Source organism: Rhinoraja longicauda, chromosome 1, assembly GCF_053455715.1.
Source record: "Rhinoraja longicauda isolate Sanriku21f chromosome 1, sRhiLon1.1, whole genome shotgun sequence".
NCBI classification, from domain to species: domain Eukaryota; kingdom Metazoa; phylum Chordata; class Chondrichthyes; order Rajiformes; family Arhynchobatidae; genus Rhinoraja; species Rhinoraja longicauda.
The window spans coordinates 47,801,265-47,816,812 of record NC_135953.1 but is presented as its reverse complement, the minus strand read 5'-3'; the positions used below and the strand labels follow the sequence as shown (position 1 = coordinate 47,816,812).

General features: G+C 45.4%; 1 protein-coding gene across 3 annotated transcripts in view; it reads left to right on the top strand.

Annotated features, from left to right (window-relative positions):
- Positions 1–15,548, top strand: part of LOC144592241 (ADP-ribosylation factor-like protein 15) — a 215,398-nt gene that overhangs the window by 81,761 nt on the left and 118,089 nt on the right. For all 3 annotated transcript variants that reach the window (XM_078396781.1, XM_078396788.1, XM_078396775.1), the window contains exon 3: positions 7,835–7,894. In XM_078396781.1, coding sequence (XP_078252907.1) covers positions 7,835–7,894 — 60 coding nt within the window. The remainder of the gene's footprint in view (positions 1–7,834; positions 7,895–15,548) is intronic.

Below are 15,548 nucleotides of genomic sequence, written 5' to 3'. Positions count from 1 at the left end.
CATACATCTCAATTAAGAATTCTTCTGTCCAAATGGAACAATTTGGGGTAATCCAATCATTCTTTGTCGCTTCAAATTTCCAGTCTGGGTAACATCTCTGTTTTGTAAATTGTGCTGTTTAGTTTATATTGACACTGCCAAAATGATGAAAGTAAAACAGGAACATTACGTAAATGTAAACATTTGCAGTCATGTTTTTTTGCAGTTGCAGATAAGATCCGGTGAATCTGACCCTGCTGAAGTGCTGTCTCTGCTACTATGCAGAGGCGAGGCGCCAGTTCTCGGATACCTCCTAATATCTACTCCTTGACTGTGACCCCACGGACAAAGACCAGGTCATCATCTCCCAGATCATTTTCAACCCAATAACCTCTGCCGATCTCCCCTTCACAGCCTCCAGCCCCATACTGCCTGCTTCCATCTCCTTCCCAAAATCCACAAACAGGACTGCCCTGGCAACCCATTATTTCTGCCTGATCCTGCCCCACAGAACTCATCTCCAAATACCTTAAATATATTTCTTGATCACTCCGTCTCAATCACAGGGGACAGGATGGCTACAGCAAACCATCGGCTCCCACAACTATCTGGACAACACCTCCTTCCACCCCGCCTCTTGCAAAACCGCTATCCGCTGCTCTTAATTGCTCAATCTCAACCACATCTGCTTCCAAGATGAGGCTTTTCATTCTTGGACATCTGAGATGTCATCTTTAGTAAACGTGGTTTCCCCCCAGCTGTCATGAATGGATCTCTCATCCACGTCTCCTCTGTATCCTGTAGTTTTACTCTGCAGCCACTCAGACGGAACAAGGATAGTATTCTTCTGCTCCTTACTTCCACCACACAAGCCTCAGCAACAAACACATCATCGTCCGACATTTTAGCCGCCTTTAACATAACCCCACAACTAGTCCCATCTTCCCATTCCCACAACTAGTCCCATCTTCCCATTCCCACAACTAGTCCCATCTTCCCATTCCCACCCCTTTCTGCAGAGGCCGTTCCGTCCGTAGCTCCTTGGCCATTCATCCCTTCCCACCCAGTCACCAGCAACTGCAGGCGATGTAACATCTATCCCAATATTTTGTCCCTCACCTTCATCCAGAGACCTCAACAGTACTTTCAAGGGAGAGAGTTAAGTTCACGTGCACCTCTAACCTCATCAACTGTAATCAGTCCTTCCGATGTGGCCTCCTTTACATCGGTGGGATCAAGCCAAGACCAGGCAACTGTTTCACTGAATACTAATCATAATTTATTAGCCAAGTATGTTTTGCAACATACGAGGAATTTGGTTTGCCATAGCCATACCAAAAAAGCAACAAGACACACAACTACATAAAAAATTGACATAAACATCCAACACAGTGGCTCCTCCACATTCCCCACTGTGATGGAAGGCAATAAAGTCTAATCTTCTTTCGTCCTGCGGTTGAGGGAGTCGAACCACCCGCAGCCGGCGATCGAGCTCCCACGTCGGGGCGGTCTAAGCTCCCGCATCGGGACGATCGAAACTCCTGCGGCTTGGAGTCCCGAAATCGGTCCCTAACCAGGAACAGCGAGCTTCACGGCGTTAAAGTCCGCAGCTCCCGCAGGTTGCAGCACCAAAGGCCGATCCTTGGCAAAGGGATTGCCCGCTCCAAGATGTTAAAGTCCGCAGACTCCGCGGTTTTGGAGCTCTAGAAGTCACAAACAAGAGGCCGCCAACACCATGATGTTCGGGGGCAAAGCGGACGGAGATACGACACGGAAAAAGTCGCACCTCTGTCGAGGAAAGAGATGAAAAAAGTTCCCCCCACCACCCCTACAAATACAAAAACTAAAGATAAGCTAAAACATACATTTTACAACAAACTAAAAACACAAAGAATGAAAAAGACAAAGACAGACCATTGGCGAGGCAGCTATAGTGGTGTAAACTTGCGCTCAGTGTACCTAGGCCTGCTTGATCTCCCGGTTACTGTCCATTTTAACTCCCCTTCCCATGCCCACACTGACTTTTCTGTCCTGGGCTTCCTCCATTGCCAGAGGGAGGCCACACAAACTGAAAGAAAAACACTTCATATTCTATTTGTGCAGTTTACAGACAAATGGTATGAAACTTGAATTCTCCAATTTTAGGTAAATAACCTACTAACACCCCCCTTTTCCTTCTTTTCCCTCGTCCCCCTCCACCAATATTCCCTTCTCTAGCTTCACATTCATACCTCTTCTATCCTTATCTCCTCATCTCACACCTTTTGTCTTTTCATCTCCAGCTTTTATCCAACCATTTGACAATTTTAAAAAAAACCCTTCCCTGCCAGACTTTGACCTGTCTCCACTTCTCTTCCAGCTTTCTTCCCCCCAACCATAATCAGTCTGAAGAAGGATCCTGACTCGAAATTGTCGCCTATTCGTGTTCTCCAGAGATAGACATGCTGCAGACCTGACCTGCTGAGTTACTCTTGCATTTTGTGTTTTGTTTTTGCTATCTCCCAGAGAAAGTGCATTCCTTCCAAAGTAATGTACTACAATATGATCTATAGATTTATCTTGATATGGAGAAATGGTTTCATGTGGTGGGGGAATCAAACTGCATGGAGATCACCAAATTATAGCGAGGCCACTCAGTGATATCAGTTTGCATCTCTTCCTAATGTGTGTGGAAAATTTGCAATTCTTTGCCGAAGGCATATGTGGATGCCGTAACAACTGACCCCCCCCCCTGCTACAGATGAGTAGATGTGGAATTTAGACTCAAAGACAAGAAAACAGAGAAATTACAATTTGGCTACAATCAAAATCTGGTGACATTTGTCAATCCAGTTGAAGGCTGGCATTGTCACATTTAGGAATGCTTTAAAGACAGCTTTTTTTTTTAACCTGGGATGTCAGCAAATGCACCCAGTAGTTTTTAGGTTCCAGCCCCTTTTGGATAGACAAGCATATAATCAAGACAGCATGCTGCACTGTTAAGAGATTCTGTTTGAATGAGGCATTACACCTCACTATTGGGCATAATATATAAACATAGCACAAAAAGTAAGGAAATTTGTGTTTGGTAGATTATTTCTTTGTTGTAACAATGCTTCTTGGTAATAAATCTTATACCATTGGAAAGCCTGTTTATTTCCCTTTTAAATGGTGCCACATTTGTAAAGAACATGCATTTGTGGGATGAGCAGCAGAGCTGAGTATGTGGGTTGCGCCCATGAAAAATCTGCCAAATCTTCTCTGCCAATGCCAAACAGCTTATTCTGCCATTGACTCTTGTTCGGTGTTGTTTGGTGGATTGGATGATTGAAGTCTGAAGAAACAAGACATATTGGCAATTTAACAATTTATTCATTTAATAAACAGGAGCCTCAGTAGCGTGTGGAAGAACCATACACAGCCACAACAGCCTGGCACCTCCTCCTCATGCTGGTCACCAGCCTGGTCACACACTGTTGTGGGATGGCATCCCATTCTTCAACCAGCATTTGTCGCAAGTCAGCCAACGTGGTTGTGTTGGTCACTCTGGCACGAACAGCACGCCCAAGCTGATCCCACAAGTGTTCAATGGGGTTGAGGTCAGGACTGCTGGCAGGCCATTCCATCCTCTCCACTCCCAAATTCTGGAGGTAGTCTCTGAGAAACCCTGCTCTGTGGGGGCGAGCATTGTCATCTTGGAGGATAGAGTTCGGTCCCAGACTGTGGAGATATGGGATTGCCACTGGTTGCAGAATCACATCTCGATATCTCTCTGCATTGAGATTGCCTCCAATGATAACAAGCCTCGTTTTTCCAGTGAGGGAGATGCCGCCCCACACCATCACACTGCCTCCACCAAAAGATGTTACTCTATCGGTGCAGCAATCAGCATAGCGTTCTCCGCGTCTTCTCCACACTTTGACCCTATGATCCAACTGCCCTAGGCAGAATCTGGACTCATCGCTGAACATAACGTTCCTCCACATGTTCAGGTTCCAGTGCACGTGTTGCCGACACCAGCGCAAACGGGCCTGACGGTGAAGGGCAGTCATGGCAGGCCTCCTGGCAGCCCTATGAGACCGGAGATCGGCTGCGTGCAGTCTGTTCCGAATTGTCTAGGCAGAGTGCCGTCGGCCATATCGTCCTGCAAACCTTGACTGCAAATCTGTAGAAGACAGCCTACGGTTCCTAAGTGCTGACAGAGTGAGGAAATGGTCTTCTTCGGGTGTCGTCTTCTTGGGACGCCCACTTCGCGGCCTGTCTCTGACATCCCCCGTTACATGGAACTTGGCCTTCACTTTGGAGATGGTACTAGGGCTCACTCCAAATAATGCCGCAACTTGGTTTTGCGGAACACCAGCTTGAAGTTGCCCGATCGCTCGGGCCCTATCCAGATCAGTCAAACGTGGCATGCCGATTCTTGGAGCAGACACCTACTGACCACTGTAGCAGGGCCCATGCTCACAGATGCTGCCAATCAGGTGCCTATCAGGCACCTGATTGTCAGCATCTGGGGGTACCAGAAGCTCAAAACAAGAGTCAATAGCAACAGCAGAATAAGCTGTTTGGCATTGGCAGAGAAGATTTGGCAAATTTTTCATGGGCGCAACCCATACACTCAGCTCTGCTGCTCATCCCACAAATGCATGTTCCTTACAAATGTGGCACCATTTAAAAGGAAATAAACAGGCTTTCCAACGGTATAAGATTTATTGCCAAGAAGCATTGTTACAACAAAGAAATAATCTACCAAACACAAATTTCCTTACTTTTTGTGCTATGTTTATATATATGGCTCTCTTCTAGCAAGTGCAGGAACGTTCTTGCAGATGTATGATTGTATAGCACGGAAGAGGCCATTCAGGCAAACGTGTTCACATTGACTAGTGGGCACCTATCTGTATTAATCACATCTCCCATCACTTGTTGCAGTGCCTTTATGCCTGGATAATTCTAGTGGTAATCTGACATTTCTTAAATTCTGTCAGTGACCCAGCTTCAAGCAACTGTTCTTTTACACAGTGCGTTCTAGGAACTTGCCACTCATAAATAACGTTTGAATCTCTCCTCCTCCCTTCCTACCACCCAAAATCTATATCCGCTTTATTTTATCTACCTTTGTGTGGAAAGGTGTCCTGTGTACCTTAACTATACCGCTCATACTTTTATATGCTTCAATCATGCCCACTCTTGTCCTCTTCCATTCCAGAGAGAACAGATCTAGCTTCTCCAGTCTCTGCTCAACTGAACTGCCCCATCTGTGCCAACATCCTGGTGAATCTCCTCTGCACCCTCCGGTGCTATCATATCGTTCCTCTAACATTGCTGCTATTCTCCCTTGGGTGGGCTTTCTCCCTCCTCCTCCCCCCACCCCCACCCTCCCCAAACTGTATCCAACAATATATACTTAAAAGAAGGGGAACACCCACAGGTGACTCCTGTACTCATGTTTACCCTTCCTTATGGCCACCGATCTCTCTCCTCTTTTTGTGTATTTATGGAGCGAGCAGCATACTGTTCATACTGTTTATTATGTTTCCCGCATCCCAGATGCTCCATAGTGCATCTGCATGGTGCACCAACTGTGCCAAGCAGCCTGCCAGGAACTGCAGCTGGACACTTGGTAGCACGGCACATTGTTGCAACTGGCAGAGCTGCTGTCTCACCGCACCAGTGACCTGGGTTCGATCCTGACCTCAGGTGCTTTCTGTGTGTAGTCTGCATGTTCTCCCTGTGACCATGTGACTGGGTGCTCCAGTTTTCTCCCACCTCTCAAAGACGTCCGGGTTTGTAGTTTATCCCTAGTGAGTAAATTGCCCCTAGTGTATAGGGAGTGCACTGAACTAGCATGTGAATGGGTGTTCAATTCCTGCAGGTACAGTCGGAGACATTGGAACTTTCCCTGATCTCCCACAGTGCCCTCCATAATGTTTGGGACAAAGACCCATCATTTATTTATTTGCCTCTGTGCGCCACAATTTGAGATTTGTAATAGAAAAAAACCACATGTGGTTAAAGTGCACATTGTCAGATTTTAATAAAGGTAATTTTTATACATTTTGCTTTCACCATGTAGAAATTAAAGCAGCATTTATACATAGTCCCCCCATGACACAGCAATGTAATGTAAATGAAAGTAGTCATGTTTAGTATTTGTTGCATATCCTTTGCATGCAATGACTGCTTGAAGTCTGTGATTCATGAACATCACCAGTTGCTGGGTGTCTTCTCTGGTGATGCTCTGCCAGGCCTGTATTGCAGTCATCTTTAGCTTATGCTTGTTTTGGGGGCTAGTCCCCTTCAGTTTTCTCTTCAGCATATAAAAGACATGCTCAATTGGGTTCAGATCGGGTGATTGACTTGTCCACTCAAGAATTTACAATTTTCAGCTTTGAAAAACTCCTTTGATGCTTTAGAAGTATCTTTGGGATCATTGTCTTGATGTAGAATGAACTGCCAGCCAATGAGTTTTGAGGCATTTGTTTGAATTTGAGCAGATAGGATGTGTCTATACACTTCAGAATTCATTATGCTACTACCATCAGCAGTTGTATAATCAATGAAGATAAGTGAGCCAGTACCTTCAGCAGCCATACGTGCCCACGCCATAACACCCCCACCACCGTGTTTCACAGATGAGATGGTATGTTTTGGATCTTGGGAAGTTCCTGCTCTCCTCCATACTTTGCTCTTGCCTTAATCTGATATAAGTTCATCTTCGTCTCATCTGTCCACTAGACCTTTTTCCAGAACTGTGGTTGCTCTTTTAAGTACTTATTGGCAAACTATAACCTGGCCATCCTATTTTTGTAGCTATTTTTGCAGTGGTTTGCATCTTGCAGTGTAGCCTCTGTATTTCTGTTCATGAAGTTTTCTGCGGACAGTGGTCATTGACAAATCCACACCGGACTCCTGAAGAGTGTTTCTGATCTGTCGGACAGGGGTTTGGGGATTTTTCTTTATTATAGAGAGAATTCTTCTGCCATCAGCTGTGGAGGTCTTCCTGGGCCTGCCAGTCCCTTTGCGATTAGTAAGCTCACCAGTGCTCTCTTCTTAATGATGTTTGAAGCAGTTGATTTTGGTAAGCCTAAGGTTTGGATGATGTCTCAAACAATTTTATTCTTGTTTCTCAGTCTCATAATGGCTTCTTTGACTTTCATTGGCACAACTTTGGTCCTCATGTTTGTAAACAGCAATAAAAGTTTCCAAAGGTGATGAAAAGACTGGAGGAAAGACTAGGTGCCGAGAGTCCTCTTTTACCTGCATTAAGGAATGCATTTAAACACACCTGAGCAATTACAATCACCTGTGAAGCCATGTTTCCCAAACATTATGGTGCCCTGAAATGGGGGGACTATGTATAAACACAGCTTTAATTTCTACATGGTGAACCCAAAATGTATAAAAATATTCTTTAATAACATCTGACAATGTGGGGAAGGGGAGGGGGGGAAGGGGAGGGGGGAAGGGGAGGGGGGCAGGAGAGGGGGGCAGGAGAGGGTGCTGCACCAATGCAGGTGAGGTTTGGGCCCAACGGGTCCACTTGGTCTAATAATCATTATTACTGCTGTCTACTAAGACAGTAAGAGAGAAAAAAGCTTTAACTTGTCTTTGCTCACTCCATTCACCAATGCCCAAAGCTTGCTGAAGACAACGACTTCAACAGCATTACTTTGACCTCGATAGCTCATAAGTTGAAGTTAAAGCTTAACTGTTAGTATTCAGTACAAAAAGTGTAATTTTTGACTTTGCTACCACAAACACTCAGCATGAATGATTATTCTCCACATTGAAACTAATTTCATATTTTATTGTTTACTTTTTAACCATAATAAGTTGAATTTTTTCTTTTCTTTTTGTCATTACTGAATTTTAGGTTTTAGAATTAAAGCTGTTCCATTCCAGAATGCAATCCTCAACGTGAAAGAACTGGGAGGTATGTGTAGTTTTTAGATGTATTCATGTACTAAAAGTTGTATTGTAGCTCATGTATATTTAAGATTTTCATTTTCAAAAGACACCTTAAGTGATCATATATTTCTCCTTTATAATTTTTTTAAATAATCCATTTATGAATAATAGCTTACAAATGTTTGGAATGTGGAAGTGTTATCTTCATAATGCTGTACTAATGTTGATTCAGTTGCTCGTTGAGTGCTCACCATAGCTGGGATATTTGTTCACTTGATTTGTATTGCAGATTAATTTAATTCATAACAGTAATGGTGACCATGAAGCCACCAGATTGATGTAATGATTAAGCTGGGCTCAGTAATATAGGATGAATGTCTCTCATCCTTATCTGATCAGGCCTGAAGATTATTTTTATCACAGCACATTAATGTGGATCTGAAAGGTCATCAAGCTGAACTCTGATTATCTTTCCACAAATGCTGCCTGACCTGCTGAGCGTTTCAAGCTTTGTCTATTTTTATGCCACATCAATATGGTTGACTTCTAATTGCCCTCTTAAATGGTAAAGCAAGCAGCTTGATTCAAGTTCATTGAGACATGGGGAATAATGTTGTCAGCGACACCCGTTGAATGAATGGGAGAAAATAGTATATTAGCAAAGAAGCAGTTTGTTCTATATGAGAGATCTATCTAGATTTTTCTAAATGCAAAATGCTCCACAAAAAAAATAATGACAGTTTTTAAAAATACTTTATCATTGAGAAATTGAAATAAAGAACCATGCTACATAGCACAGTTCTTCTTAGAAGAAAAGTCCATGTTAATCAAATAGCAGGTTTTGTTTCACCAAAGATTTGGGTTGTTTTGGGTGACTAATGTATTTGCTGTAAACCAATAAAAAGGAAAGACAATCAGTGTGGAGATACCATTTCAGTACTGTACCATCAATTGTTAAGTTATTGGACAATAATTCAATGACTTGGACGATTGCTGCAGTGACACCAGTTCAAATTCCATAATGACAGCTGGAAAAATATCAGTTCATTAAATAATCTGGAATAAACAACGTATCAGTAAATCGGACCATGAAGTATTACTAATTACTGAGTTATTCAGTAAAGGTCGGGAGAGCAGCATAGCAACAAGGAAGGCCGTTGGCTGAAAGTAAGTAAGTGAGAATTGCAGGTAAAAGTCCGTTTAAAAAAGAGTGCCAAAGGGACGCTAGCAGTCATTCAGTACAGGTCATGAGAGCAGCAGTAGCAGCAAGGAAGACCATTGGCTGAAAATAACTAAGTGAATTGCAGGTAAAAGTCCGTTTAAAAAAGAGCGCCAAAGGGACGCGAGCAGTCATTCAGGGTAAGGGTAAAAAGACCCTAATGGGAGTTATCTACAGGCCCCCAAACAGTAGCCTCGGCATAGGGTGCAAGTTGAATCAAGAGCTAAAATTGGCATGTCGCAAATGTAATGCTACGGTGGTTATGGGAGATTTCAACGTGTAGGTAGACTGGGAAAATCAGGTTGGTACTGGTCCCCAGGAAAGGGAGTTTGTGGAGTGCCTCCGAGATGGATTCTTAGAACAGCTGTACTGGAGCCTACCAGGGAGACGGCAATTCTGGATTTAGTGTTGTGTAATGAACCTGATCTGATAAGGGGACTCAAGGTAAAAGCCATTAGGAGGCAGTGATCGTAATATGATGTTTTACTCTACAAATTGAGAGGGAGAAGGGAAAATTGGAAGTGTCAGTATTACAGTATAGCAAAGGGGATTACAGAGGCATAAGGCAGGAGCTGGCCAGATTTGACTGGAAGGAGGCCCTAGCAGAGAAGACGGTGGAACAGCAATGGCAGGTATTCCTTCAGAAGTTGCAGGATCAATTTATCCCAAAGAGGAGGAAAAATTCTAAGGGGAGTAAGAGGCACCCGTGGCTGACAAGGAAAGTAAAGGACAACATAAAAATAAAAGAGAAGTATAACATAGCAAAGGAGAGTGGGATGCCAGAGGATTGGGACTCTTTTAAAGAGCAACAGAAGATAACTAAAAAGGCAATATGGGGAGAAAAGATGAGGTACGAGGGTAAGCTAGCCAATAATATAAAGGAGGATAGTAAAAGCTTTTTAAGGTATGTAAAGAGGAAAAAAATAGTCAAGGCAAATGCGGGTCCCTTGAAGACTGAAGCAGGGGAATTTATTATGGGGAACAAGGAAATGGCAGATGAGTTGAACCGGTACTTTGGATCTGTCTTCACTAAGGAAGATACAAACAATCTCCCAGATGTTCTAGTGGCCAGAGATACTAAGGTGATGGAGGAACTGAAGGAAATTCACATTAGGCAGGAAATGGTGTTGGGTAGACTGATGGGACTGAAGGCTGATAAATCCCAAGGGCCTGATGGTCTGCATCCCAGGGTACTTAAGGAGGTGGCTCTAGATATTGTGGATGCACTGGTGATCATTTTCCAATGTTCTATAGATTCAGGATCAGTTCCTGTGGATTGGAGGGTAGCTAATGTTATCCCACTTTTTAAGAAAGGGGGAGAGAGAAAACGGGAAATTATAGACCAGTTAGTCTGACATCAGTGGTGGGGAAGATGCTGGAGTCAATTATAAAAGACGAAATTGCGGAGCCTTTGGATAGCAGTAACAGGATCGTTCCGAGTCAGCATGGATTTACGAAGGGGAAATCATGCTTGGCTAATATTCTGGAATTTATTGAGGATGTAACTAGGAAAATCGACAGGGGAGAGCCGGTGGATGTGGTGTACCTTGACTTTCAGAAAGCCTTCGACAAGGTACCACATAAGAGATTAGTGGGCAAAATTAGGGCACATGGTATTGGGGGTAGGGTACTGACATGGATAGAAAATTGGTTGGCAGACAGAAAGCAAAGAGTGGGGATAAATGGGTCCCTTTCAGAATGGCAGGCAGTAACTAGTGGGGTACCGCAAGGCTCGGTGCTGGGACCGCAGCTATTTACAATATACATTAATGACTTGGATGAAGGGATTAAAAGTACCATTAGCAAATTTGCAGATGATACAAAGCTGGGTGGCAGTGTGAACTGTCAGGTATTCCTTCAGAAGTTGCAGGATCAATTTAAAAGAGAAGATGCTATGAGGTTGCAGGGTGACTTGGACAGGTTGTGTGAGTGGGCGGATGTATGGCAGATGCAGTTTAATGTGGATAAGTGTGAGGTTATCCACTTTGGTGGTAAGAATAGGAAGGCAGATTATTATCTGAATGGTGTCAAGTTAGGAAAAGGACGTACAACGAGATCTGGGTGTCCTAGTGCATCAGTCACTGAAAGGAAGCATGCAGGTACAGCAGGCAGTGAAGAAAGCCAATGGAATGTTGGCCTTCATAACAAGAGGAGTTGAGTATAGGAGCAAAGAGGTCCTTCTACAGTTGTACAGGGCCCTAGTGAGACCGCACCTGGAGTACCGTGTGCAGTTTTGGTCTCCAAATTTGAGGAAGGATATTCTTGCTATTGAGGGCGTGCAGCGTAGGTTTACTAGGTTAATTCCTGGAATGGCGGGACTGTCATATGTTGAAAGACTGGAGCGACTAGGCTTGTATACACTGGAATTTAGAAGGATGAGAGGGGATCTTATCGAAACATATAAGATTATTAAGGGGTTGGATACGTTAGAGGCAGGAAACATGTTCCCAATGTTGGGGGAGTCCAGAACAAGGGGGCACAGTTTAAGAATAAGGGGTAGGCCACTTAGAACGGAGATGAGGAAAAACTTTTTCAGTCAGAGAGTTGTAAATCTGTGGAATTCTCTGCCTCAGAAGGCAGAGGAGGCCAATTCTCTGAATGCATTCAAGAGAGAGCTAGATAGAGCTCTTGAGGATAGCGGAGTCATGGGGTATGGGGAGAAGGCAGTAATGGGGTACTGATTGAGAATGATCAGCCATGATCACATTGAATGTTGGTGCTGGCTCGAAGGGCCGAATGGCCTACTCCTGCTCCTATTGTCTATTGTCTATCCCCTTGTCCCCAAATCATTCATGTTCTAATACCTTGTCATTCACTGCTGCTGCTATAATTCCAATGGCTCAATTGAACTCCCCCCACACCCTGACTGTTCTCATCTGTTAAGTTTTCATTTGGGCCTGGGCCTTTTCTCTTGCTCTCAGATATATTTTCCTTTGTGTGCTCTCCCTAAACACAGAAACTGCTGAAATTTGCAGGAGCCATTTAGTGTGCTTTAATGGCACTCATGTTTCTAGACCATAAAGTCCTTTTACTTGTGGAGGATGTGTTCCTACTGCTTTCTTGCCTAATGGGCTAAATTTGGATGACTGACACATCAACTCCATAGCCAGCTGTTCACAGTTTAGCTCACTTTCAGACACATTCATGCTTGGCTAAACACAAGTCCAAAACTTCTCTGCTGGACTCCCCATTGAGTTCAGTGATGGAGAACGGACCTGCAGAAGAAACCTGATGCACTTTGTATGTAGCCACTTAGCCTCGTGCTAGGCTGGCTGACATGTAGGCAGTTGCCCTATTCATTTGAATATAATTGTCACTAGAGTGGGAGGGTGGAAGGAAGTGCAGATAAGTATTTCAAATATTTTGTTTTACCAATTGTTAAATGTTTACATAATGTAAACGTGGGTGTTCATTTCTGATTAATTTTAACTGTTCGGATGGATTTTTAAATGCTTCTATTAACAGAAATTAAAAAATAGCTTAGAATTCTTTGACGGGGCAATTTGACAGAGGCCATCAGAGTGCTCTGAAAGGTAGCTTATTTCAAGAGGGCTAGAATACAAAAACAGGGATGTAATCTAAGGCTCTATAGGGCGCAGGTCAGGCCGCATTTGGAGTATTGTGAGCAGTTTTGGGCACCATATCTGAGGAAGGATGTGCTGGCCCTGGAGAGGGTCCAGAGGAGGTTTAGAAGAATGATCCCAGGAATGAATGGGTTAACTTATGATGAGCATTTGACGGCAGTGGGCCTGTACTTCCTGGAGTTTAGAAGAATGAGGGGGGACTGTTGAAATGTACAGAATAGTAAAAGACTTGGATAGAGTGGATGTGGAGAGGATGTTTCCATAGTGGGAGAGTCTGGGACTAGAGGTCATAACCGCAGAATTAAAGGACATTCCTTAAGGAAGGAGATAAGGAGGAATTTATTTAGTCAGAATGTGATGAATCTGTGGAATTCTTTGCCACAGAAGGCCAAGTCAATGGACACACAAGCCGGTCTTTTTGTTTCTGGCAATACTATGATTGTGGGTGGTGAAATATGCATTGGGATGTCGCAGAGCATAAAGGGAAAAGGCAGAGATAAATAGATTCTTGATCAGTATGGGTGTCGGGGGTTATGGGGAGATGGCAGGAGAATGGGTTGAGGAGGGAGGGATTGATCAGCCATGATTGAATGGCAGTAGAATTGATGGGCCAAATGGCCTAATTCTGCTCGTATCACTTATGACCTTATGTAGCATATGAACAGTGAGCCACCTGTGGCACTTTTACTTCAGGGAATTTGCTCAGCATCACAGACATCTCTTGGGTGCAAAGGATCAGGTTGGAAGGAATGATTGGGAATCACAGATGGGAAGTGTGGTTGGGTTCAAATGGCCCAGACTCATCTTATTGTTGTAGTTTTATAGGAACTTTGTCTGGTCTGAGTTCAGAATTAATTTTGTGAGCTAAATACTTAGCTATTTGCAGACCTGTCTTTTAGATCAGATTGACACCAATGTTGTTCAGGACATGATCACCTCAATCAATGGTGGTAATTCTTGTCCATGTTTGACATGAACAGCATTGTGTGCTCCTAGTCCCACATGCCCCAAACAATTGATGGAACAAGATATACAAGGGATTGTGAAGAAGCCTATAAGGTAAGGTTGTGGCGGCTCCCAAGGGTCGGGCCATACTACTACCGACCCCTCGGCACGGGAATGGACCAGTCCAGGGAGGCGGTCCGGTACCATGTATATAAGGACAAGGTTTTGGGCGCGAAGCCATTCCGGCAGACTTGACCCGTCTGATAACTGAGGTAAAATAAAACATAACGCCCCCCGAAATACCTCGCTCCTTGCCTTTATTTCGGGCCTCTATCGACGCGCCACATTGGTGACCTCGACGGTCCATTCATTCTAGGATGGACAAACGATGGATAGCCGACCGTCCGTCCGGCTCGCAGGCCGACCAGGCCGCAGCTGTCGACGCGGTAGGCATCAAGCTCCCGACCTTCTGGACCACCCTGGCTCGCGTTTGGTTTTACCAAGCGGAGGCCCAGTTCCAGCTGCGGGGCAACACAATGGATGACACCCGTTTTTTCCACCTGGTGGGAGCCCTTGACCAGGACACGGCCGAAGAGGTAACGGAGTTCCTCCAGGACCCCCCGGCCCACGATAAATATGAAGCCCTTAAGGAGCTGCTGCTCCAAACCTACGGGCTAACCCGAATGGAGCGGGCCGAAAGGCTCATCCACATGCCAGGCCTCGGTGACCGGCGCCCATCTAGCCTCCTGAAGGAGATGGTCGCGCTGCTCGACGGGCACAGACCGTGCCTGATGTTTGAATACACCTACCTGCACCTGCTGCCGGCCGACATTCGCCTGCAGCTCACCGACGCCTCCTTTGCAGACATCCGGGCCCTGTGATGATGTCAGCGCACTAAGCGTCACTACAGCAGCGCCCGATTTTCTCCGGTCGGGCGGGGGAGCTGTGGAAGGAGTGACAGCTATGCCCCGGAGGCCTGCGAGATTGCCCCCGGTGGCCATTGCGGGTCCTGCACTCGCACATGCACCTGCAGTCCCACACCAGCAGGCTCCAGCCAGCACCAGCAGGAGGTACTAGTGTTATTACCACCAGCGCTGGGGTGCGGCAGCCCGACAATGCCGCCAGCTGTGCACGTTCCCGGGAAACGCCGGGGCCGGCTGCCAATAGTCCCCGCGGCGGCCGGCCAGATTCACCGCCTCTTCGCCTGGGATCGGCGCTCCGGGGGCCGCTTCCTCGTGGATACTGGGGCGGAGCTGAGCGTCTTGCCCCCTTCGCCGCTGGACATTCGTTCTGGGAAGCGGGGGCCAATCCTCACCGCGGCAAACGGGAGCCACATTCAAACTTATGGCGTCCGCACGGTCCACATCGTTTTCGGCGCCAGTCATTTCACGTGGCAGTTCACGATCGCCGACGTCTCCCAGCCGTTGCTCGGGGCTGAATTTCTGCGGGCTCATTCTCTCCTCGTGGACGTCAGGCAGCAGCGCTTGGTCCGCTCTGCCACGATGGAGCCCATTGCGCTGCGGCTGAATGAGCCCATTATACGACCGCTGTCGTCCGTGGACTCCCATTTCGCTCGGGTTCTGGCGGAGTTTCCCGATATTATGGCCCCGCAATTCCGGTCGTCGACCCCCAAGCATGGGGTGTTCCATTATAAACATAGCACAAAAAGTAAGGAAATTTGTGTTTGGTAGATTATTTCTTTGTTGTAACAATGCTTCTTGGCAATAAATCTTATACCGTTGGAAAGCCTGTTTATTTCCCTTTTAAATGGTGCCACATTTGTAAGGAACATGCATTTGTGGGATGAGCAGCAGAGCTGAGTATGTGGGTTGCGCCCATGAAAAATCTGCCAAATCTTCTCTGCCAATGCCAAACAGCTTATTCTGTCATTGACTCTTGTTCGGTGTTGTTTGGTGGATTGGATGATTGAA